Genomic DNA, 23,216 nt, shown 5'->3' with positions numbered 1-23,216 from the left:
TAATTCTCTAGCCCTGTCCTTGGTGATTGCTGCTGGGCATATGTCACCCTAACAGTTAGAGGGTTTAAGTCCTAGGATGATATTTTCCACATCTTTGACAGAGATTTGGGAGAAGTGGAAGGGGGAACATGGTGGGAATTTGCCACTGGTTCCTTTGGAGGAATGCGAGTTAGGTGGCAGATTGTTTTTTTTGTGTTCATTTTTGATTGTAAGAGAGCTATTTTGTCTGAAAGAGCCTTCTGGATGTTAGCACGAGTGAAGGGGAATATCGCCAAAAAATTGCCAGCTTGCGCCCTGTATCCATTTGATGTGGTGGGAGCACCTGCCATTCTAGGACCCCGTTGGACAGTGTGGGTGGAGAACCTCGAGCTTTATTTAGAGGCAGTCGAGATGAAGGACAGGGCTAAGTGCCTAACTCTCCTGTATTCAGCTGGCCCGGCTGTCCAAAGACAGTTCAAGACCTTGTGGCCCAGAAACAATCATATGATGCAGTCATTGCAGCACTGAACGAGTACTTTATGCCCATGATCAACCGGGATTATGAACGGTTCAGGATGAGATGAGCGAGACAAGAGGAAGGAGAGAGCCTTTCCTGGCAAGCTGAGTGGCATTGCGTTGTCTCTAACTTTGAGGAGGACGAGATCAGGGCTCAGATTGTCTACGGTTGTAGCTCCGCTAAGCTGCAGAAACAGGTCCTCAGGGAGCCAGGGCTTGGCCTTGACCGAATACTAGAGCTGGGCCGTGCCCAGGAGCTGGCGGAGGTGAGTGCCTCGGCTATGGACCTCTCCAGGCAGCAGCTCAAGTTGGAAGCCCCCTTGCAACGGGTTAAGTTGGAGGAGGTGTCGGCCGTGGGCAAATGGCAAGGAGGTAGGGCAACGAGAAGAGGGAAGTGGCCACGGAGAGTCAGGTGCCACAATATGCCACCAGTGTGGATGGGACCTTATGCACGCGCAGGAGTGCCCGGCCAGAGGACATACGTGCGGAAGGTGCGGAAGAGAGGATCATGTCGCACGGGTGTGCCCAGCCCCAACACGGCCAGTATGGCCTGGCCACCAGCCGGAAGTGTGTGAAAGGAGGCCAACGGAAGGAAGCCCCCAAAACAGCTGTGGTCCACGTGGCAGAGGACCACATGAGGGGGCCATATGACTATGCGGAGGATGAGGATGATTGGAATGTGTTCTTCCTTTCCTGCAGCAGCTCAAGCGGTCACGGGTACCTTCAGCAGAAGCCAGGGGACTGGTGTGTGATGGCCCAGGGAGGACAGTTTGATCCAGGTATCTTTTGATCCCAACATCGGTCACTGGACCTCCAGTGGGTGCGTGGACTGGACTGCACCACAGTTTGCGGTGGTTTTGTAGTTGATTGGAGTAGTGTGCGGACTGGAATGCAGCACAGTTGAGGACCCCGTTAGGGGGTCATTTGTTTTAGGTGTGTTTTGGGTTTTGTTATAATAAAGGAGGAGTGTTGTGTGTGGCCCATTTAACTGCGGGTGCCTTGCCCCTTTAAGAAAGTGAGTCATGACTGTTGAGTATTGTGGGAGTGTTGGGGGGGCCCACGCAATCACACACACACTCGCTCCGCATACATCCAAGGAGCTACGCCGGAGACGTGTGGATGGTTTAGGTCCCCGGCGCGAACTGCCGCATGGGCCGTGTTTATTAACACTGCGCATGCGTGAGCCTCGTTCTGGCTCATGCATGCGCCCAACAGCGTATTACTATGCAACATCCCTCCTTTTCCCCCCGAAACAGAAAACATGAACAAACATAGAATTAACAGTGCTCAAATACAACTTGAACTGTTAGTGTATCAGGGATTACGAAGCAGGGTCCATAAGGAAGTCTTGGAACCTCTGCGGCGGCCTGAGCCCCGCCCGGCTCGGGTACCTGCGTGCTTCATCCTGAGGTACATCGGGCGTCCCTGGAGTCTCGGGCGGTTCATCGTGTCTCAGTGTTGACTCGGCATTCTGCTCCGGGTCGGGTGTGACGGTCTCCTCCGAACTCGCAGTTCCAATGCGCTTGAAGAAGGACACGTTCCTGGTGACAGTCCCTCGTGCATTGGCGGCGGTGACCATAGACCCTTTGACGTGCGTCACCCCGAGTGGCTGCGTCTCATATGGTAGTGACAACTTTCCTTCCGGCCTTCTGTTTCGCACTAGCACGGTGTCACCCACGGCAATGTCTTTCTCTGGGAGCCTCCTCCTGGTGGTCTCTCTTTCATTCTGAGTGGCTCTCTCCGCTTGCACCTGCTCGTTATTGATCTCTCCCAGATGTCGACCTTCGATTTCTGGTAACAATCCTCTTGGCACCCGTTTGAAGAGCGCCTCCGCCGGGGCGACTCCAGTGGACTGATGCGGGGTCGAGCGGTACTCTCGGAGAAATTCGAACAGGTTACGTCTTAGATCTTCCCCTCCATTCATTGATATGCAGAACACCTTGTTGAGCGTTCGCATAAATCGCTCTACCTCCCCATTTGCTCTTGCCCAGAGGGGTGTAACCTTACGATGTTTTATCCCTCTTTCTTCACAGTAGGTTGCAAACTGCTGCCCTTTGAACGGGGCACCGTTGTCCGAGCACAACTCCCTTGGAAACCCATGCGTGGCAAAAATGTTCTCCAACGCCATGATGGTGTGTTCGCTGGCAGTGGACTCGACCAGCTCAACTTCGGGGTATCGTGACCACTGATCGGTCACCACCAGAAAGTACATTCCCCGGCCTGTGGACGGACCCAAAATCGGCATGTACCGTCCCCCATGGCTGGTCGCTCCTTACCATGGCTTGGATCGGCGGCCCTCTTTCCACCGGACTCGCAGCTTGGCAGGGAATGCAGTTCTTCACAAATTCCTCCACTCTGCTTTCCAGCTCCGGGAACCAGACCTTTAATCTCAAGCGAGCTTTCATCTTGGCCATCCCCTGGTGGCCATTATGGGCCAGATGTAGGACTTTGTCAACTACTGTTCTCGGGATCACAATCTGGTGACCCCTCAGCAGGAGGCCGTCATCCGCCACCGTCAACTCGTGCCGCACCTTCCAGAGGGCTTGCAGGTCCTTTTGAGCCCCTATGACCCTCCTGGAGTTGTCTTGCAGGACCTCACACCACTCCCCACTCGCTATCGCCTGCCTGATTTTGGTGAACGTTTCGGCCATGTTGGATTCCTCTGCAATTACCTGGCGGGGCAGGGCAATGGGCAGCGCAGATTCGACAGCCAGGTGTACGGCCTCTACGCAGTCGGCCACTTCAATGGAGTCTCGGAGCCTCCCCGAGCCCGGGTGGCGAGACAGATAGTCTGCCGGGTTAAGTGTTCCTGGGCGGTACAGTAGTTTGACCCCGTTCTCCATTAGTGAGAGCATCCATCGTTCAATGCGAGGTGGTGGTTTGGACGAGGTCCCTGATAGAATTGGGATTAGGGGCTTGTGATCCGTCACCACGACAACCGGTTTCCCCAGAATGTAAATGCGGAAGTGTTTGCACCCCCACAGTATGGCCAAGGCCTCCCGCTCGATCTGAGAGTATCTCCTCTCTGTCTCGGTGAGGGCTTTGCTGGCATAAGCGATGGGCTTCATGGTTCCTTGATTGTCCGCCTGCATAAGAACTGCTCCCAGGCCCACGGGGCTGGCGTCGACCACAATTTCAGACTCCCGGTCCGAGTTGAAATAAGCCATGGTCTCTTGCCCGGATAGGGCGCTCTTAATGTCATCGAACGCCCGCTGCTCTTTTCCACTCCAGTTTCATGCAACGTCATTCCTGGTGAGCGCTCTTAAGGGCTCCGATAGCGAGGCTAGGTCACGGATGAAGCGACTGCAATAGTTCACCATCCCCAGGAAGCTTCTAATCTCCGCTGGAGATGTCGGTGGGGCGGCTTCACGGATGTCCTTCACTTTCTCTGGATCAGGGGAAATCCCTCCAGCATGGAAAATGAAACCAAAGAACTCCAACATGTCTTTCAGAAACTCGCACTTTTCTTTGTGTAGTGTTAGACCTAGAGTGCGCAGCCTTTCCAGGGTGTTCTCTAGGCGCTTCAGATGTTCTGCCTTCGACCGGGCAAAGACCAGGATGTCGTCCGACATGTTGATCACTCCCTTGAGTCCTGACAGAGCCCCCCTGATGGCATTTTGGAAGACTTCTGCCGTGGACGAGACTCCAAAACTGAGCCACTTGTATTGATATAACCCCTCATGAGTCGTGAAGGTCGTAATGTATCTGGACTCGGGGTGTAACTCTAACTGGTGATATCCAGATCATAGGTCCAGTTTTGAGAATATTTTTGCTCCCTGGAGTTCCCCGACGATATCATCTAAGGTGGGGGTGATGTGGCGTTCCCTCTTGATGGCTACATTGGGTAGCCTCATGTCCACGCAGATGCGCACCGCGCCTGGCTGTATAGGCTTCTGGGCCACTACGATTGGGGAGACCCAAGTGATGGGGCCTTCCACCCTTTCGATGATGTCTCGGTCAATCATGGACTGCAACTCCTTCTCCACCTGTGCTCTCAGATGGAACGGGATGCAGCGGTGTTTGAGAGCTGTTGGTCTCACTGACTCGTCTATGTGGAGGCGTATTGGATCAGCTTTCAGTTTTCCTATGCCATTGAAGATTGTCTCGAACCGTTGCAGTAGGTTTTCCAGGTCGGCGCAGTACACCGCAAATGAGAAGTGGACAATGTTTAGCACTTCAGCGGCGGCGCAACTTAGGAGTGAGTGTGGGCTTACACTTGTGACAAAGAATCTTGCTTTGATTCTGGTCTGCCCATGAGTCACTGGTGCTACGAATACCCCCTGGATGGGGAGCGGAGTGTGTCCACCAAAAGCATATATGCGTGCCGTGGACTCTGCCAACCCTGGTGGGCCAGGCAATGCGTTGTAATGTTCAGTCGCTAGCACACAGACGGACACTCCAGTGTCTATCAGGACCGGTGTGGGTGTTTCCCCAATGTTCACTGTGCACGTGGGCTGACGCCGTTCCCCTAGGCCTTTGACGATACTGGAGATGAAGAAGATTTCGTCCTCTTCTTCCTTTTCTGCGATGTTCAAGTCTTGCATGCCCTGTTCAATGGACGACACACCCCGTATCCTCCTAGAGGTGCCTCTGCCAACTCTCTCCGGACCTCTTGACGCTGCGACTGGTGTTGTTGCCCTGCACACTCTCGCATAGTGTCCTGGAGTGCCACATCTGCCGCAGGTTCTTGATTTGGCGGGGCACTCGCCTACATGTGGCAGGTCATATCCGCAGTATTGGCTTGATGGAGCATTGCTGTGACCTGTGGGTGGGTCTCCACCTCTTGGCGCCCATCTTGCCTTCCCTGGTGCATAGCGACCGACTGCAAAAGCGTCTTCCTCCTTCTTTGCATGAGTAGCTGCGTCCATCTTTGTCCCCCTGGCATCAGCCAGTTCATACGCTCTCCCCATGTCTAGGATTTGTTGTAGGGTTAGCCCAGGTTCTCTCAAAACCTGCCTCCGCAGTTTTCCAGAGCTGCACCCTTGCAGCAACTGGTTACGAACCATCTCTTCTTCGTTACCCCATCTACAGGAGCTTGCTAGGTGTCGGAGTCGCGCACAGAACTTGTCCAATGATTCATCTTCTCGCTGCTTCTCCGCGCCCATGACAAACCTGTCAAAGTTTACGTTTGCCATGGGGAGGAAGTAATCCCTGAGTGCTTGTTTCACTGCAACATAGGTGGCCACAGGGATGGTCAGCGAGTCATAGATCTTGTGTACCTCCACCCCTGCCGAGTATACCATGATGGCGATCTTCTCTGCATCTTCCGTGACCCCCGCGGCCGTGAAAAACATTTCTAGCCGTTTCACCCACAGGAGCCATTTTGGACCCAGCTTAGATGGAGGGCCTGTGGTATCCAATTCAGGCATGGGGCTTAGCGTGCTGTTCATCCTGCGTGGGATGGGGGCAATTGCACCATCTTGGTCATCCTCTTCCCCCATCTTGGTGAATAGCACTCACCGGTACTTGCTGGACACCTTCTGTGGCTGCTGGGCTGGTGTGCTGAGTCCCCTTTGTGTTGTGGTGTTCCTCCTGCACCCTTTTTTCCTCCTGATCACTTGTGCCACAGTCCTGTAGATGTAAGGGCTGTGGGATTTCCAAAAATTGCTGCTGGGCAAAGCAAAAGTGCAAGTGGCGCACGAGCACCCTCACGGGCTGCTACCACTGCCTTTCACATGTTGACCAAGATGGCCGCCGGCCATACGCGTGGACTTGTGTGAACGCGAGTCAATGTTCCTCTCCTAGAACGTTGCCGGAGTGGAGGATGGCTCCCGTGCCGTCCTCGTCGCCAGTGTTGAGTATTGTGGGGGTGTTGGGGGGGCCCACGCAATCACACACACACTCGCTGCGCATACATCCAAGGAGCTACGCCGGAGACATGTGGATGGTTTAGGTCCCCGGCGCGAACTGCCGCACGTGCCGTGTTTATTAACACTGCGCATGCGTGAGCCTCGTTCTGGCTCACGCAGGCGCCCAACAGCGTATTACTACGCAACAATGACTGTCATGACTCTTCTGAATAAAAGCAGCTCAGCTGGCATGTGAGGGGCACTGCAGCAGAGCCCCAGGAAGTGGCAACTCTGTCTCTGTGTGATCATACTCTTTGTCCTGCCATGTGACCACGGCCCATTGTTGCAGCCCCAGCCTGAGGGCACCCAGAGCCAAGGGTGCTGTCAGCTGGGTGCCCCCAGCTCTGGTATCCAGGTCCAGTGATCTGGATGCCACAGGGCGCTCCCTGCAGTCCACCTGCTGTGCGAACGCAGCGTGACTGTAATCCCGGGTGATCCCGGTAGTTGGTGCGACCCGCCCGGAAGCTAACAATATTTTGAGTACCTGGGCATTTCCAGTAAAGGAATGCCAATTGTGTATATGGCCATCTGAAGTCATTCCTGGTGTTGATGCAAGTGCTTGGGAATGGACATTAGCCAAGTTTAAAACAGCGCAAGGGCTTTTTGGAAACTTCACTTACATGTCCTCTTTATCTGTCCCCGCTTGCTTCCATTCGCTTGTGTTTTCAGCAGCTCTTTGGTCGCACTAACGATTCCCTACCGGAGAAACATCCGCGGGCGGCACGTTTCCCGAGGCCGAAGGAGTGTCTCCAGAGAGGGGCGTGACGGACGCGGTCAAATACTCAGCCCGTGTTCCTGGTCGAGCACTGACTTAGGAAGTCTGTATTCACGGCGCGACCATGCTGCCCCTGCTGCTCGCCGGGGTGCTCGGCCTCCTCTTCATCATCGTGCTTTCTTCCTCCTGGAAGAGGAAGCCGCACCTTCCCCCCGGACCCACGCCATGGCCCCTTCTCGGCAACCTGCATCAAATCGACAAGTCTGCGCCCTATGAAACGCTCATGGAAGTAAGACTCCAGTACCGTGTTTTACCTGACACCTTGCATAGTACGTTGCTACCGTCTCAGTGCACCCAACTCTGGCAGGCAAAGTAACAGAGAGAAAGGGGTTAGCTCAGGTGTTTACTGGTCAAGAGAAGGTAAATAAAGATCCCGATTTCATGATTTGTTAGTTATCTGCGTGCAGGGAACAGATTCGAATCTCAGCGGAGCCTACTCTGCCTTTTATCCTGCAGAGGTTGGAGAGGGACGAGCTCGTGCTTGCTGTTCCTTAATCATGGTTCTCAACCATTTGTTTTGCAAGACGCCCATTGGAATAAATGAGCGTGCAGGAGGCTTGGTGGGTGAGTCAGCCCTTTACAAGGCGGGTGACACCCGCACAAGCGTGTGAGTTTAGAGCTATGCTTTAATGCGTGCCTTTTTAGTAGTTTAGACCTCTAAGATTCTCATAAGCGAAATGTTATTTTATCATTGTGCTCCGAGAAACACTCATTTTCCTATAATACACCAACTCCATACGTTTCCCAAACTTGCTCCACCGCACCAAATTAGTCCGAGTCCCCTGGCCAAGCGTCCTTGCGTTATGCGGTCTTACCTCTACAAACGTGTATGCATGCATACCTTGTACTTAACAATATTCATGTCTTTGTAGCATGCATTTCACAAATAAGCTTGTACAGAAATGTGTTTTTTTAAAAGTTGAAATGAGAAAAGCTTTATGGATTAGTTTAATGGAAGCAATAGTGTTATTGTCCTCAAATGAAGTGTACTCCCGAGTCTGACGATCCGGTCCCTACCATAAGTGACAGAAGCTCAAAGAAACACCCCATCGATGCCTGCGCAGCCTTGCTGGAGTTGTTTTAGCTGTGTGCCACATCATTCATCACAGGTGATGGTCTGTATATCGACCCATCCAAGTGGTTCTGCGTGCTTCCTTGCCACCCCCTTCTCTGCCTGCCTTTACCCTCTACAGCCCTCCAGTTACCTGCCAATTGTTATGCCAGGGTGCTATTGGCTATAATCCACTTGCTTGGCGGCATGTTACCTGGTCAGGCAGATACTGCCTATTAAAGCCGTCCGTCGTGGGTATTATTGCTTTCTTTGGAGGGATATGCTGTGGCCATGCACATTCTAACCAGAGAAGGAGGGGTGGACTCTGGAGAGTTCCCAGTAGGCCTCCACACCAGGGGTCTTTGTTTCCAAATTTTCAGGGGAAAAGGGTTTGGGCTTGCTCAAAATGTATAATATGGGGCCACTCTGAAAATGATTAGCAGGGCCTCTTTTGGTTGCCGGTCTCCCCTGTGTTTTTTGTTGTCTTTTTGAATATACTGGGGAGCTGAAGATGTGCATTTTTCTGCCATCTCAGGAGCTTCTTCCATCTCAGGTGATCTTCAGGCAGATGTTTGTTGAAAGTTCTTACTACCAGTTCCTGGCCGCCTTTGCACGTGGCAGCCATTATGTACTGGCACATTTATGCTCCTTGGTTTAGGAGCCAGGGGGTTTGGTAATTTCTCTCCCTGGGCCAGAATAGAATCTCCTCCTTCCCTTGATAGGCTTGGTGCATTCCAGAATTCAGAGGTGGGGCCAGCAGGTCATTTTTGTAGCTCCTGGTTAGCCTCAACCAGGCTGGTTCCCTCTTACTACTCAAAATATTGTTGGATCCATCTTGAAAAATGGCAGCTTGCCCCCCTTTTATCTTGAATTTCCACTCATTCACCCACCCCTTAGCAATCATTATTGAAGTTAAACAACAAGGCCTGCAGCAGAGACTGGTGTTTCCAGTAATGGAGATTTGATGGTACGTAAATCATGAAGTCCTCCTTGCGGCATCTTCTAACTATTGGAGCTTGTCCTAAAACGGTTGCCCTTGCAGTGGCATAGATAGTTCTATTTATGGATTATTATTTTTTTTTATGACCTCAAGAGTTAGTGGCCTCCTGCTTTTAGGACCCCATGCCCTATTGTGTTTTTTTTTTAAATGAGTTTTGCATTGCTAGTCTCAAGCTATGTCCATTACCAGGGATCTCCCCTTAGTCACTGGTCTGCAACTTCCTCAGTTTGTGCCGTGCATGCAGCGTATTTTGAAGGTTTTTGTCCTTTTTTATTTCCATTCATATCCGCTGGGGATAGAGAAACGTGGTGCCCATGGGCATGGGCAGCCTTTTCTGTATTGTGAAACCAGAAGGAATACTCTTGCGATCCGGCAAAAGGCTTTCTCATTGTTTTAACTTTCTAGGGAGGTGGTTTTGCCAACAATTCTTCCTTCTATGATGGAGGAGAATTGGCTAGATCTGTTGGATATCAGGAAAAACATTCTGCTGTGCACTTGGACCTTCCTTTTCACAAATCCCTCCACTTGTTTATGGCTTCTGGTCTGTCTGGTCAGGGGCATAAGCCGCTTCTATCATACTCAGGATGGATTGAGCGACCATCGCTCTGGCTCTTCCTCTGGGTATTTGGAGTCATTATCGGAGGAGAATGGGTGTGTCTTGTTGCCGTTTCAGGGAGTACATTCTCTGGAAAATGTACTTGCAGCGATCTGCAACCACATGGGTCAGTTGCAGAGAACGATTTTCTTCTGTGTCAAATATGCTGTTGTGTAGTGTTTGATTTTTCTAAATTTATTTTTTAAAGCAAAACACGAATGTGAGGGGAGGAGAGTCTTGTGGTCGGGGTGGAATTCACTTCATGTAATGAGTGACGAGGAAGAATAGGACCAGGTGTTTTGTTAATTACAGGAAGTAAGTTAAGTATCAAAAAACTGGAAATATGCAACCTTTAAATCTTAATTGAAACGGTGCTGCGAGTCCGCCTCATTCAGGAATGTGTAGTTCGAGTGAAGCACAGTTTATTATTTTTTATTTTTTTAGTGGGGGCTTGCCAGTCTGTTACCCCTCCATCTACGCCGGCACAGGCTCACCTTTCTGAGGCGTGCTTGTCCTACCCGAGACAAGCAATATTTCCGGTTCCTCGGGTGTACGCCTACTTTACCCTTCAAGTCGGGTCACAGGGGACCGTGATTCGAAATTGCTTGTAAGCTTAAAGTGTTGCAGGTCGCCAAAGGGGAGCGGTCAAAGTCAATAAACTACGAGGGTGAGGAATGGAATACAAAGTTGAGATCAGTTAGGTACTACTAGAGTATAGGTCGCAGCAGGCCAGTTCAGGTCAAATCGGGACTCATTTGGACTGCTAGAGAATGCGATTCACTGGGCTAATGCGCCTGCTGTACAGAGTGATATGTAAACAGTAGGTTACAGCAAGTCCCACGGCAGAGCAATCCAAGCCAGTAGGTGTTGAATTAGCCATGAAAGTAGCAAAAGTGGTTCACTTGCCAGGAGAACGGGCAGTGGCAAAAGGCTTCTTTGCCGGGGAGGCACTAAAATCCTAACACCATGCTTATGGCAATGTCCCCTTTTAAGATTGGACCAATAAAGGAGACTCAGCCAGCACGTGCACTCCATGCCTGGCACGTCCGAGATTCAAAGTTTATTAGGTAAATATAAAAAAACACAAGAGCACAGACAGACTAGAGCCAATTATAAAATACATTTATGCGCATTTAAACTGGCATGCATAAAACTCGAACGTGACTATATTACAATACTTCTGTACATTTCTTTAAAGTCAAACTTAATAAAATTAGCGGCATCAGATAAAATGGGGCAACGTCCGCCTCGTGCCTCATTTCTGGCTTGCAGGTTGACACTGTTTGATCATGGTACTGCAGACCCCCTGCAGATCTGGGTGGCCCCTGGCCACTGTCCAGCCATGGGACCAAGGCCACCTCAGGCAGTCCGGGTGCCATTGGCAACTGAAGCATGAGCTGGGTGGTTCTATGTGATATATCTGGAGTTTAAAGACCGAACACAAAAATACCTCTTTATTTGCAGTCAATTTTGTAGGGCCTTTAAAATGCTGAAATATGGCATTTTACATCTAAACTCCTCCCTCCCACCCCCGATGAAGGCAAACCTACCCTATGCCGATGGATTTCCTGAAAATCAGGGGTGCGGGGTTGCACCTCCCTAAACTTCCCACTTTCATCACCCACCACCCCATTCCAGCTTAACACATTTCCCCCCCCCCTCCTCTTTCATACAGTCACGCAGTCTCTCACACACAAACAACACAGAAAAGACACGTTCCTTGCGCCTGCAACTTCATCTGTCTGGCTACACCTGTCAGCCCCTGCGGGCACTCGTGTGCGGCAGGGCCATGACCGTTTTGATTTAGAAAGACCACCCGGAATGGTCTCCAAGCGGTCTTTCTAAATTGGACGTGTGCGTGTGCGTGTGTGTGTGTGTGTATATATATATACATATATATATTTTCCAAACTGAATTTTCACTCCATATGGTGCTGGGTGTCACAATGGTTCTTCCCGGGCCAATTGGGTGGTGATTTCTGTATGCTCCTTGATCAGAGCTGAATGGCAACGAAAACTTCCTGCAAAGCTCTCTGTGAAGGTAGCTTAGAAGAATAAGGGGAAGTGAACACTGCGGCTCTGTGCTGTGGCAGCCCTACCTCGCCGTGTGAGGTGAGTGTTTTCGCCCGGGCCTCAGACGGTGTTTGGCTCTGTGATATGCGAAAAGGGATAACGAAAAGGGATAACGAAAGGTAAATGCTCGCTCTGTGGTCGAAGTTTGTTTTGAGGGGAAAGAGAAGACATGAATGGAATGAGAAATAAATTCTGTGGGTCGTGGTGGTGGCATGCAGAGATTGTGATTGGTCCCCGGCATTGCAAATGGAAGCATTTGAACCACTGCGTGGCAAGAAGCGACCTAGGGTTATAGGTCAAAGGATGGAATCAAAAGGATGGAAATACAATAGGGTCAAATCAAAAGGACCGAAAACGAAAGGGTTTTTTTTTTTTTTTTTTTTTTTTTTGGGGGGGGTGCCCCTCCAAACCCCTTTTTTTGTGCGGTTAAAAAGAACTTTTTTTTCCTATACAGAAACCCCCAAAAAAATATATTAAACAAAAAAAAATCGACCCTTTTGTTTTAGGTCCTATTGACTCGACCCGATAGCATTTGATCCTTTTGGATTCGAACCTTTGACCGGACACCGCAACCTAGGCAACCCGTGACTGGCCCCAGGTCTCGGGGCTGTCGAGCACTGCTTCCGGCAGCGGCAATGGTAACTGCTAGGTGCCTTCTTATGCCGCAACACTAAAAAGGAGGCCGCCACTGAGCTCCATTCATACCGGGAGACCCCCATTCTGTACCCCCTGTACATAATAATAAGCAATGAGACCAAGTGTTAATGATTCCAATCGGGCGTCACGCACTGGACCAGGACACTTGGTTTTAGCCTGGGATGTGGTGCTCTGGGATGTGGTGCTCAAAAGGAATGCCTTTTCTTTAATCTCAATGAATTCAAATTGAGCCGCTACCCGACCCATCTCACACCCCCTTTTACAAATACCCCGGGTCACAATAGACCATGAACCAGGGCGGTTGGTGAAATACAATATTTATTTATTTTTCAAATTCAGAAAAAAATCACACAAATTTTACTATTGGGCAGTAATCACTAATGCGATGATAATGACAAGGAAATGGAAGCAATGCACTTGGTAAACCTTCTAGTAAAAGATGTCCAACGCACAATTGAATAGGAGTACTTTTTTTAAAATTAGGATAGCTAACACCCAAGTTAAGCTTTCCCCCTGCTATGTTACCTCAACCCACATATAATCGAATTCTGAGTGGATAGAGAAAAGCAGCAGGTAGTCGGAGATAAGAGGCAGCAAACGGAATTGAAATCCGACCTTCCCTCACAAAATAAGAGGCAAACCCTTTTGCACAAGCCTAAAATGACACTCAGAATTCGACAAATAATTCTATGTGTGTTTAACTAAGGATATACATGTTTTATCACAGTATTAGGGATGTTAAAGCACTATCAACCTTAAGGTAAGGTATCACAAAAGCATACAGTTCACAAAACAGATTGAAATTGAAAACCCAGTGCAGCCGAATTCAGACATGGAAAAGTTGCATTTTCTCTTATTTGCAGTTTTAAATGCCAAAACGTGTGAGAAACACTGAATCGTAATGCGGTTTTTGGGCAGGGTGATAGATGCACTACACAGGGACAATACGGAAGTGAAAGGAGGGCTATAGAATTGAGAGAGATTTGGAAGGTAGAATGAGGTTTGTTTTTAGGAAAATAGAGCAGTTCAAAAGAGAAAATCGGTTTTAAAAATGAAAGGCAGAGTTTACTTAAAGTAAATTATTTAGACTATATTGTTAAAGAAAGCCACGGTACGTTGCAAGATTGATTTGCAACGTCATACTTTTCCCGCCGGGTTCTGATCTATGTGGGAATTAATTTAGATTACTCCAAATATTATTAATGAGTTACAAGGTGCACAGAAAATTAGAACAGTCTATACAAGTTATCAGGGTATGGATTGGGCTTCTTAGAGAGTGGCACAAAGACAAAGTCAAGATGGGATAGACTACGTGTTATGGGATGGGGGAAATACTCAGTCCGCTCTTAAATTTGGGATTAGGAACAGTCAACCGGGTTCTGGACTCCAGGGCTCGGGTCACCAGGTAGTGGCAGACTCTCCTAGCAGAACAACAGCTGGGCCTGTCGGGCATGCAGTTAGTGGGCAAAAAGCCAGGCTGTTCTCAGGATGCTTCCCAAAAGAATACCACAGCTTTTCCCTTCGGTTATTGGGATTTTTAGTGGGATTTCTGGATTGAGGCCTTGCTGGGATGGTCAGCAATTCTTTGGCCTTGCAGTGGAATCTGGAATCAGCTATGCTTTGGCATTGCAGTGGGATCTGGAATCTTGCAAGATGTATGTAGAAGATCAGGAGCGCAGGCGCAGGAAATTCAGGAGTGTGTGTCCAGAGTTCTGTCAGCCACCCTTTTTATAGAGCATGGTGACATCATAGAATTATATGGTAGGGCAGGCTTAGCTAAGCATGCCTCTAAACAACTGGATTGGCTAGGGATGTTAGTTACTGCCTTCCTCTCAGCTGGTTAGGTTTCAATGGCATGATGTCAGGTTTATGATGCAAGTTTTACAATTTCGAGAACCTCCTACAGTTACTTTAGCTAAAATCTAGTTTTGCCATAAATTGCACATTTGTACAGTTAAATTACATAAGCACGTTACATATTTTATGCAGAACATGCCAGTCCAAATCTCCAGTTTGTGAGACATTGTTTCGCCCTTCTAATCATTTTTAGCGTGAAATATTTGGGCTAAAATTCTATAACTTTGTACATGTTTGTGGATTATCATTGGGCATATCCGTATTGATTTTCACATTGGCATCAGGTACACTTTCCGTGGAATACCCAATTCCTGCCATTTCTGTTCCCAAGGTGGCAGAGAAGGCTACAACATAAAACCCACAAAATTATTACATTTCTGCGAATTTCTGTTGCAAAAATAACCGTCTTTAAAAGTTCCTTAATAAAATAGTCTTTTGAAACAAATAGGCACCCTTTGTCCTTCACTGGAACCATTTTTCTTCTCTTCAGCTACCACCAACTGTCAATTCAGCTTAGTGGGGGAAGGGGGTTTCCCTAGTTTGATTGAAGGTTTATGGGCGCTTCCACTTCACAGGTTGGTGTCCCAGAAGTTCCATTGTAAGAGGCCTCCGCCCAGGCAAAACTGCCAAAGTAGCACTTGTATGTTCTAGCATCTACTGTGGGGGCCTTCTGTTGCTGTGGGCTGTCCCTCTAGCACCCACTTGCGGGGCCTGGGACAGCCTCTGACTCCAGGTCTGGTATAGTGCGCTGGATCCTGACCGGATTCCCCGCAGGAGGCACCTTAACTCGCAGCTATGAAACTGAAATCAGAGGATGGCCTAGAAGTGAGCACGGGAGGGGCATGTATTGGAGGGTGACCTGTTGCTGGGACAAGACCCTGGAATTTGAAGACAGCAGCAACAGGATACTGGCATTTGAGAAGGGCTCAGAGGGACCATGTTTCTACTTTCACATTACTGCTGCGGATAGAATGTCATCGTAAGGTATCCTCCAATGAGTCTACGTCTTATCAAAGAAATGTTTTCAGCTACTTTACTGCTGCCAGCATTGGGTATATAGGAAACATCAGTCTATGGGTTTGTGAGGCCCAGGGGTCAAGACCTATTAAAAAAGAAGTAGGGGAACTCATTAACATACCACTTGAATGTGGTGTTACCAGAAATTAGCATATCAAGGTGCCCTCAGAAAAAAGTGGGTGGACTTCTGAAAAAAGTGGGGGGACTCCGGCCACCCGCGTGTACTCTTGACTTGAACCCCAGGGCAAGACGCTGTAATCTTTTGTACTTGGCAGAGCCCTAGCACAGCAGCAACGATTTGTTGGCATGTTCACGAACACATGCTGGCTGGTGTCTTCTCACTATGTTTGCTTTTAAATCTTCTGTCCTCCTGTGGTGCATTTGAACTCTAGTTGCCGTGGAAATTAACTCCACTCTTCCAAAGAATGTCTAGATATGCATTTACTATGAATCAGTACTGCATAAGAAACAAAAGCTGTTCAAATCTGTGGGAAATGGTAATGTTGGCTTTTATGTACTGTAAGTACTGATATTTAAATGCTGTGAACTAGTACAATGTATATTATTTAACTTGATTGGGTTTTTTTTCTTCTCTTTCTCCTTTTCTTTTTCTACCCTTCCTCAATGTTGGATGTGATCATTAAATCGTAGTTTATTGTTGGGGGTGGGTTTTAATTATACGCTGTGTTTTAAATTCAGAGAGTTTTAGGTTTATGTGTGTAAATTGTTAATTTTCTCTTTGCCGGTTTGTTTTGAATAAATTGGTTAAAAAAAAAGAAACAAACCCACAATCTTACTGTAACAGTTTTGTATTCGGTAATTCAGTAAGTAACAAATGAGGGAATGTCATGCACTGTGGTTTGAAACCTAGACACATCCCCTTTGATCTTTTTAGGGCTTTCCACTCCAAAATAAACCTTCTAGCAGAATCCTTGTGCAAGCTTAAATACCCTAGTCCAGTTCATAATCTTAATGTAACCCTTTGTCTTCTTAAGACCAACATATCTGCTTGCTTCATATACACAGAAAATGTTTTTATGCAATTACAGTGTATGGTTTTTTTTATGCTTGCTAGCTAGCACATGAAAAGTGAGTGTGTATTTCAAGCCCTGCATTGGAAGCTCTAATGCTCCAAGCATTTAAAGTACATCCCACTGATGCACCTGTGATTGTGCAGAATCTTTCAGCTATGTCCACAGGACGTCTTCTGTCAGTACAGGATTACAATGTCCTGCGTAGCTGGAGAATCTATGAATGCATTTCATTAGCTGGTTTCCTTGCATCTGAAAGCTCTCCGGTTAGTTTTGTTGTTGTGGTGATCTCGAGTTAAGTGTCTTTCATTTCAGATACGTCTTGCTCTAATAAGTGGTTTCTCAATGTGAAGAGACCCTGCGTAGGCTGTAACGCTTAAAGTGAACTCAGTAGAAATGTGTATTGGAAACCATAATCCATCATATTACCTGCATGCTTAAAATGGACCCAGTAACCCAGCTGAGAGGGATGGGGAAGCCTACCCCATCCGCCCCTTCCTACGAAATTCATGACAAGGAAGGCGGCCAGCAACCACCCATTCAATTTCGGACCGATTCCCAGTGGTCCCATGATTGACAAATGTGTTGAGATGCCAGCCATACACTCTCTCCCAGCCCTACAGACAAGGTGCAGTGTGGCTTTACCCCAGTGTGGTTGATGAACCACAAGTCGTGACCAAAGAAACCTCTATTGAAAGCCTGGACTAAGCACTCAGAAGCCATGTTGCTGACGTTGTTAGAGACACCACGACATAGCAGCGTTAGACATGAAGCACTCGTGCCATCCGCACTCCGGGACACAAACGCACTCGAATACATGAAGAACACGACTATGCAGTTCTATGTTTGGAGAATAGACGCATATACATACTGTCATTGCGTTTACTATTTTGCCATTAGCTAAACGTAGCATTTTGAAACCGCAAGAAGAAAGCTTGTAGATGCTTAAATGCAAATAACCCAATGGAAATGCAGGAGCACCTATGGACCTGACAGAACCAAGTGTGACTAATCTATGGAGAATGTAGAATAGCATGGACACGGTAGAAACCGCATTGTAATGGTTTAGGAAAATTCCAGTAGGCCACAAGCCTTTCGAAGCCAGAGACGAGCGGAGCCGGTTCATTCTGGGCAAGGAGTAAGACGTGTGGGAAAGGACCCACAGCCAAGGCCACGAGATACGGATGACATTCCAGTCCAGACAACAAAAGCACCAGCTGCAGTAAACGCAAATAATTCTTCCTCATTCAGAGCTACACAGCTCAAATCCGTGGTCTCTGAACATGTGACGGAGTCAATGGACAGCGACCAGCTGTGGGAAAGAGAGCCGTCTCAGGCTGCCAGACATAAGACCGCAACAAATATGCTACAATGTGAGACAAGTGCTGCACCGAGCAGCAGAGCACTCTCATAGACTAAGATAGTACACACAAGTTACAATGTAGACACACAGTCATTCTTATTGCCTTGAAAGGGTACACAGAGAGCTGAAAATCTTTACAGATCGCAGGCATGGGGACGTCGGCTCTAGCCAATCACAGTTTAGTACCCTAGTGGTGGGTAGCAATGGACAATAACCAATGGTAAGCCCACCACACTTCAACATTGTTATGGTTAGTACCTAGGGGATGGACCAGGCCAGTCACCTGAGATGCAAGGGCCAGTATAATAACATCGATAGTGTCCACCATAGGTGGCAAGGTGCTGAACACCCAATCGTGGAGCCTGATAGGTTTTCTGGAGAAGGGCCTAGGTTGTGACGTCACCCTACGTAACAGTAGTGTAAAACTGGCCTAAGAGTCGAGGAACAGTGAGTGTGCACGGATTACATTTTTCCCTGTGCTGATCCCTGTTGGTTTTGTCTGTAATAAACCACAGTTTGAACTTGCTGTTGACTGAGTACTCCGTGTGTCTGGGAAGGAGGGAGTTCGGCTCTCCAAGTCCGAGTTCTTCCCAACACAGCATGTCATCCGGGGATGTTGGAACAGCCCATGTGCCACCAGCAGTTCCCCAACTCCCACCATCACCCGCAAACTAAGCAAAAAGAAGTCTAATACTAGTTGTGAGTGTTTTGATGTTTGTATCTGACTCAGTCTTAATGTATGTGTTTGTTTGCACATGGTTCACAAGTGGGCCAAGTATTGGTGGTGTTTTTAGTTTGTTATGAAAAAGCAGTAGTGTGGTAATGTCCCCTTTAAGAGTGTGTCATGACTGTCTCCCAATAGGAGCCTCAGCCGGCCCATGCGTCAATATGGTGGCAGACTCCATGCCTGGCACTTGTGGCTCATTTCTGGCCTGCAGGTTAATGCAATGTGTTCATGGTTCTGTCGATCTGGGTGATCCCAGATCTGTGCGCTACCTGGGTGCCACCAGGCCACTTCCCAGCCGTGTGGCCATGGCCACATCAGGAAGTCCGGGTGCCCCCAGCAACCTTCTCCCACTGTGTGACCACAGCAACTGAAGCCCTTGTTGGGTGCCCCCAGCACTGATCCAGGTGCCCAACCAAGTAAGTCTGCATGACCACAGAAACCCAACAGTTAGTGATATGTGACCACAGCAGTATCCTGGTGTGCTTGGTGGCCCTAGCACTGATCCAGCTGGCCTGTGTGACCACCGGTCCAGTCCATAACAATGCTGAGGTTAGATTTCTGGCAACACAGCTTTGACTTTCCTCTTACTTCCATAGATAAAATGAGTACCAGTGAGTTAAATGGTAGTAATTTGTTATCACTTTAAATGTAGGGATGCGACGAGTCCCCACAACCAGCATTTTGTCACTTCGCAATCCTCCTCCTTCATGGATGAAATGATGAAGGACCTTCCACAAAAAGAAAAACCTAATATTACAACAAGCAAAAAGTTTGGGGTTTAGTCCGTGCCAGCTTTCTTGGGTCATGCGCCCCAATTCAGGTTCTAATTTCTCAGGTGTTGCATGGGTATGAGGGGAAAACGAGGCAAAGACCCCTACCTCTTTTTAGAACAGGGAATGAAGGGTTTTCACAAAGGAAAAATGCGCCACAAAATTTCTTGTGATTGAAAAACCAACTTGTAATTATTTATTCATAACACACAGTGATTGCACTTTGGGATTACCGTGTTAAAGCACCTTTATCGAATCAGGGCAAAATCGATCCGGTTTATGGTCTATTTTCAGAATTTGTATGGCGCATTTTTCCTTTTGTGAGAGGAAACCGTTAATTCCCTAAGATTGCAACAAATGTTCCTGAAGCGCCTCCACACCGGTCCTGTGCAGGTCAACCCATCCTTTGCAGACGAGGCCTCCATTTTTCACCTGCTCCCGGTGCTTTCAGTGGGATGAGCAATCTAGGACGGGGGGGGCGGGGGTTGTAAGCAAGGAGGGGGTGGGAGTTTGGAAGCTCGAAATTGTTTTTTCTGAGCCTGGGCAGGCACTGAGATCCAATCCGAAGAATCTACATTTCTATCATACCCTTTGCTGCACCCACCTCTAATTTTGCTTCTTAATCAGACTCCCACCCCCACAGGCAGCAAGCATTTCTCCTACAGGTCTCATCTGCGCCAAAATGTATGATGACAGTGCGCCCCTCTCTCTCCTTTTGTGCCTTAATCAGAGTCGCCAATTCCTCAGGCAGCCTTACCACTCAACAAAGCAGCATAGTAAAATGGATGCCTGTTGCGGTCTGTGATTCTGATTTAAGAAGCAAAAGGGGAGGTGGGTGCGCTGCTACCATACATTTTGGTGCTACCACTGTTAATTGATCAGAAGCACTGACCCCTGCAGGCAACCCTTTTACCACGCGGCTCGGCGTGTAAGGGCTGCCTAAATGGGTTGACGGCTCCAGGCCTATCGAGCCCAGGCCTGAGAGCACTTTTTGAAGAATGGGCAGCCATTCATGCCACAATGCACACCTGGTGCACCGCAAGAACATTCATCATCAGCACACTGACGGGCCCGGTGTCTAGACGGCACTTAAATACACCCTCCACTATAAAGAAAGCCAAGCAACTACCGACCAAATGGCAGCTTAACCTGTCCAGCCACGATCATGGAGAAAGTAGTCCGAGCTTGACCCCAGGTGCACTCAGAAAAGGACAAAACCCTATACACGTTAGTTTCTGAACACACTTAACAGCCTCGGGTGGTTTGCTTCCCTCCCAGATGGCAACCTCTCAATGTTCTTCTCTGAAAGCGGTAATTTAAAGCATCGAAAAAAAACAGAGGACTGTTTCTCTGCTGTCCTTGCATTTTACATGAAGCCACTGACGGACCTTCTTTGCGAACACAAGAGAGAAGTCGCCTCTTACCAGTGGCGTCTATAAAAATCAATATAGCGGGAGGGGGGGGGGGGGGGGGCGGTTGGGGCAAACCAGCAGAGTACAAATAGAATAAGGTGGGGGTGGTGACACATAATAAGGGTGCAACAGGCCAAACTGGTTTAAGTATAACATGTATTTTACCAAGCTGATTAAAAAGGTGGCGTTGGGCAAGTTCAGAGTAGATTCATGAAACATGTTTTGAATCAATGTCACAGTGGCAAAAGGCCCTAAAAACGGGAGCATTTTGTCCTACAAGACTTTTAAAATATTTTTAATTTAACACGTTTTATCATTTGTTGCTCTAGCTTTAAAATAAATTAATGAAACATTCCATAACAATGCGCCCCCGCTCTTCCCTTTCATCAGGTTCCTTCAAGATCCAACCCGCACCACCTTGAGTGGCACCCCTGCCAAACTTCTAACATATTACGCCAACATGACAGTTCAACAGTCTTCCTTAAAATGTCCGCTTGGTGCTGACAAATAAGCCGTAACACTGTTCAATCTTGGACCTTCTCCATTATTTCAAGTTTAACAGAAATAACCACACTTGCATCTAGTGCTTCAGGGCTCATCCCTCCTTTACCTGTCTATAAGTGTTATAATTATCCAAATTAGTAGTGAAGTAATCTAATATAAAGTGGTCTTGTGTGGTGCATCTCTGAAATCTGTGGTGGCATTGGGGCGTATGGTTTTGCTAATCTAAAATGGGGGGGGGGTTAAAAGGGAGGAGGGTATTAAACATGTGATGTTGGTGTGTGTGCAAGTAGTAACACATATATTGAGTTCTGGTATGGTTCCACATTTTTTGTAGCATTGACACTTATGTGTTCTATCTAGAAGGTAAAACGCAGGAGCTGGCATTGGGAGAGCACAGTATGTGATAGAGCTAAATATGTAGCACTATCCGCTGAGCGTGCCTAGATCGCAGGCCGCTCTCATAAAATCATCTCTGCCAGTGTAAGAGGTTTAACTGCTACCATTGCCCCATCTCTTTAGAGTGTGTGTGTGTGTGTGCTTCGATGCCCTCCCTCCTAATCTCCGATTGGCTGCTTCACTTGTGTTGGAGCCAATCCACAGAGCTGGCAGGCAAAGCTGGCCCCCCTGGTCAAAGGCCCTGCACACCCCGGGCTGTCTTGTCTGGCCATGGCCGAAGTGCTGGCAGTCCCTCTGCCTCTAACTACCTGTTCTGCACATTTTTGCTTGCTGTCTGTTGCCCTCTGCTCCAATCCTTGGCCTGAAAGTATGCGCTGCTTCTGGGCATCTCTGTACTCTGGCACTCTCCATCCCCTGTGAATTCAGGGTGAGGCTCATAGCCCAGGACCTAACTTTCTCCCTCTGGTACTACAGCGGGTGATTCGTGACTATAGTCTCTTCATGCAGATGGGGAGCAGGTGAAAGTGGATCTAGGTCACCTGGCCTAAGCCCCGCCCACATGGTGCCTTCCTGGTTGCCGCTCTTTTTCAATACTTAAGGAGCCCTCCAGCCTCTCTTCCTTTGCAGGTGCAAGTGGATCTAGGTCAGCTGGCCTAAGCCCCGCCCACTGGGCGCCTTCCTGGTTGCCGCTCTTTTTCCCCACTTAGCAAACCCCACCCACCTGGTGCCTTCCTGGTTGCCGCTCTTTTTCCCCACTTAGCAAACCCCACCCACCTGGTGCCTTCCTGGTTGCTGCTCTTTTTCCCCACTTAAGGAGTCCTCTAGCCTCTTTTCCTTTGCAGGCGGGGAGCAGGTGCAAGTGGATCTAGGTCAGCTGGCCTAAGCACCACTAACCTTCTTAGCCCTGCCTCTTCCTTTCTGCTCTTAACTCTTAGATCAAGGGTGTCTCTCACCTGGGCATCTGAAGGGAAGGGCTGACGAAGAAAGGGGCATTTCCTGTTTGGACCAGGAGGACCCAGGGCCCGACCCCCTGCTCAGACAGCAGGTAAGCATGCACCAACATGTGTTTAACCCCTCTGTCCCCACAGGCCATCCCACCCGCTCCGGTCCCCCTGTGATGTTCTCTTGTGCCCCCCACCCTTCTCACACACAGGTGTTGCCTGTTTTGCTTGCTCCCCCCCCTCCAGCCTACTTCTGCAGGAGTCTGTCCTGATAAATTCTGGTTTCACCATCACTGTATTGTGCCCAATGCTGAATTTGACTTTTATGGATATCATTGAGTCATGCTGTGCCACCCTTTATCAATTCTCATGCTGGACCTCCTTGGCATCTTGTACTCATGGTGGCCCTGAATCGTGCTGTATCTTCATCTTGTATCCTGGCTTACAACATTGTGTTACTACTGACCTCTGCAATTGTATTCCCTCTCCTCTCTTGCTTCTCCACTCTTTTTGATTGCATACTCTGTTCTCTCCTCCTCCTCCCTTTTCCTATCTCCTCCACTTAATTTCATCTATGCACTTACTCTATGAGAATTGTCCCTGGACCTAAAATGATAGCAACCTCATCTGTCTCGTCCCCCGCCCCCTCAGCACTATCTGAAATGTCATCAGGCCTAGCACGATAGTCGCTATCGTGCTTGTTT

The 23,216-nt window shown here is 48.5% G+C and overlaps 1 protein-coding gene across 2 annotated transcripts in view; it reads left to right on the top strand.

The window, feature by feature from the left end:
- Positions 1 to 7,100: 7,100 nt before the first annotated feature.
- Positions 7,101 to 23,216, top strand: part of LOC138582867 (cytochrome P450 2B19-like) — a 296,134-nt gene continuing 280,018 nt past the window's right edge. Inside the window, exon 1 of one of the 2 annotated variants that reach the window (XM_069654557.1) lies at positions 7,101 to 7,348. In XM_069654557.1, the coding sequence (XP_069510658.1) occupies positions 7,184 to 7,348 (165 nt within the window). In that variant the 5' untranslated portion in view covers positions 7,101 to 7,183. The remainder of the gene's footprint in view (positions 7,349 to 23,216) is intronic. The other variant, XM_069654559.1, reaches the window with a different exon arrangement.

The sequence above is a fragment of the Ambystoma mexicanum genome, chromosome 3q, assembly GCF_040938575.1.
Source record: "Ambystoma mexicanum isolate Mex_15411 chromosome 3q, UKY_AmexF1_1, whole genome shotgun sequence".
Taxonomy (NCBI): Eukaryota; Metazoa; Chordata; class Amphibia; order Caudata; family Ambystomatidae; genus Ambystoma; species Ambystoma mexicanum.
Note: the sequence above shows the minus strand (reverse complement) of the source record. Positions and strands in the feature narration are given on the sequence as shown.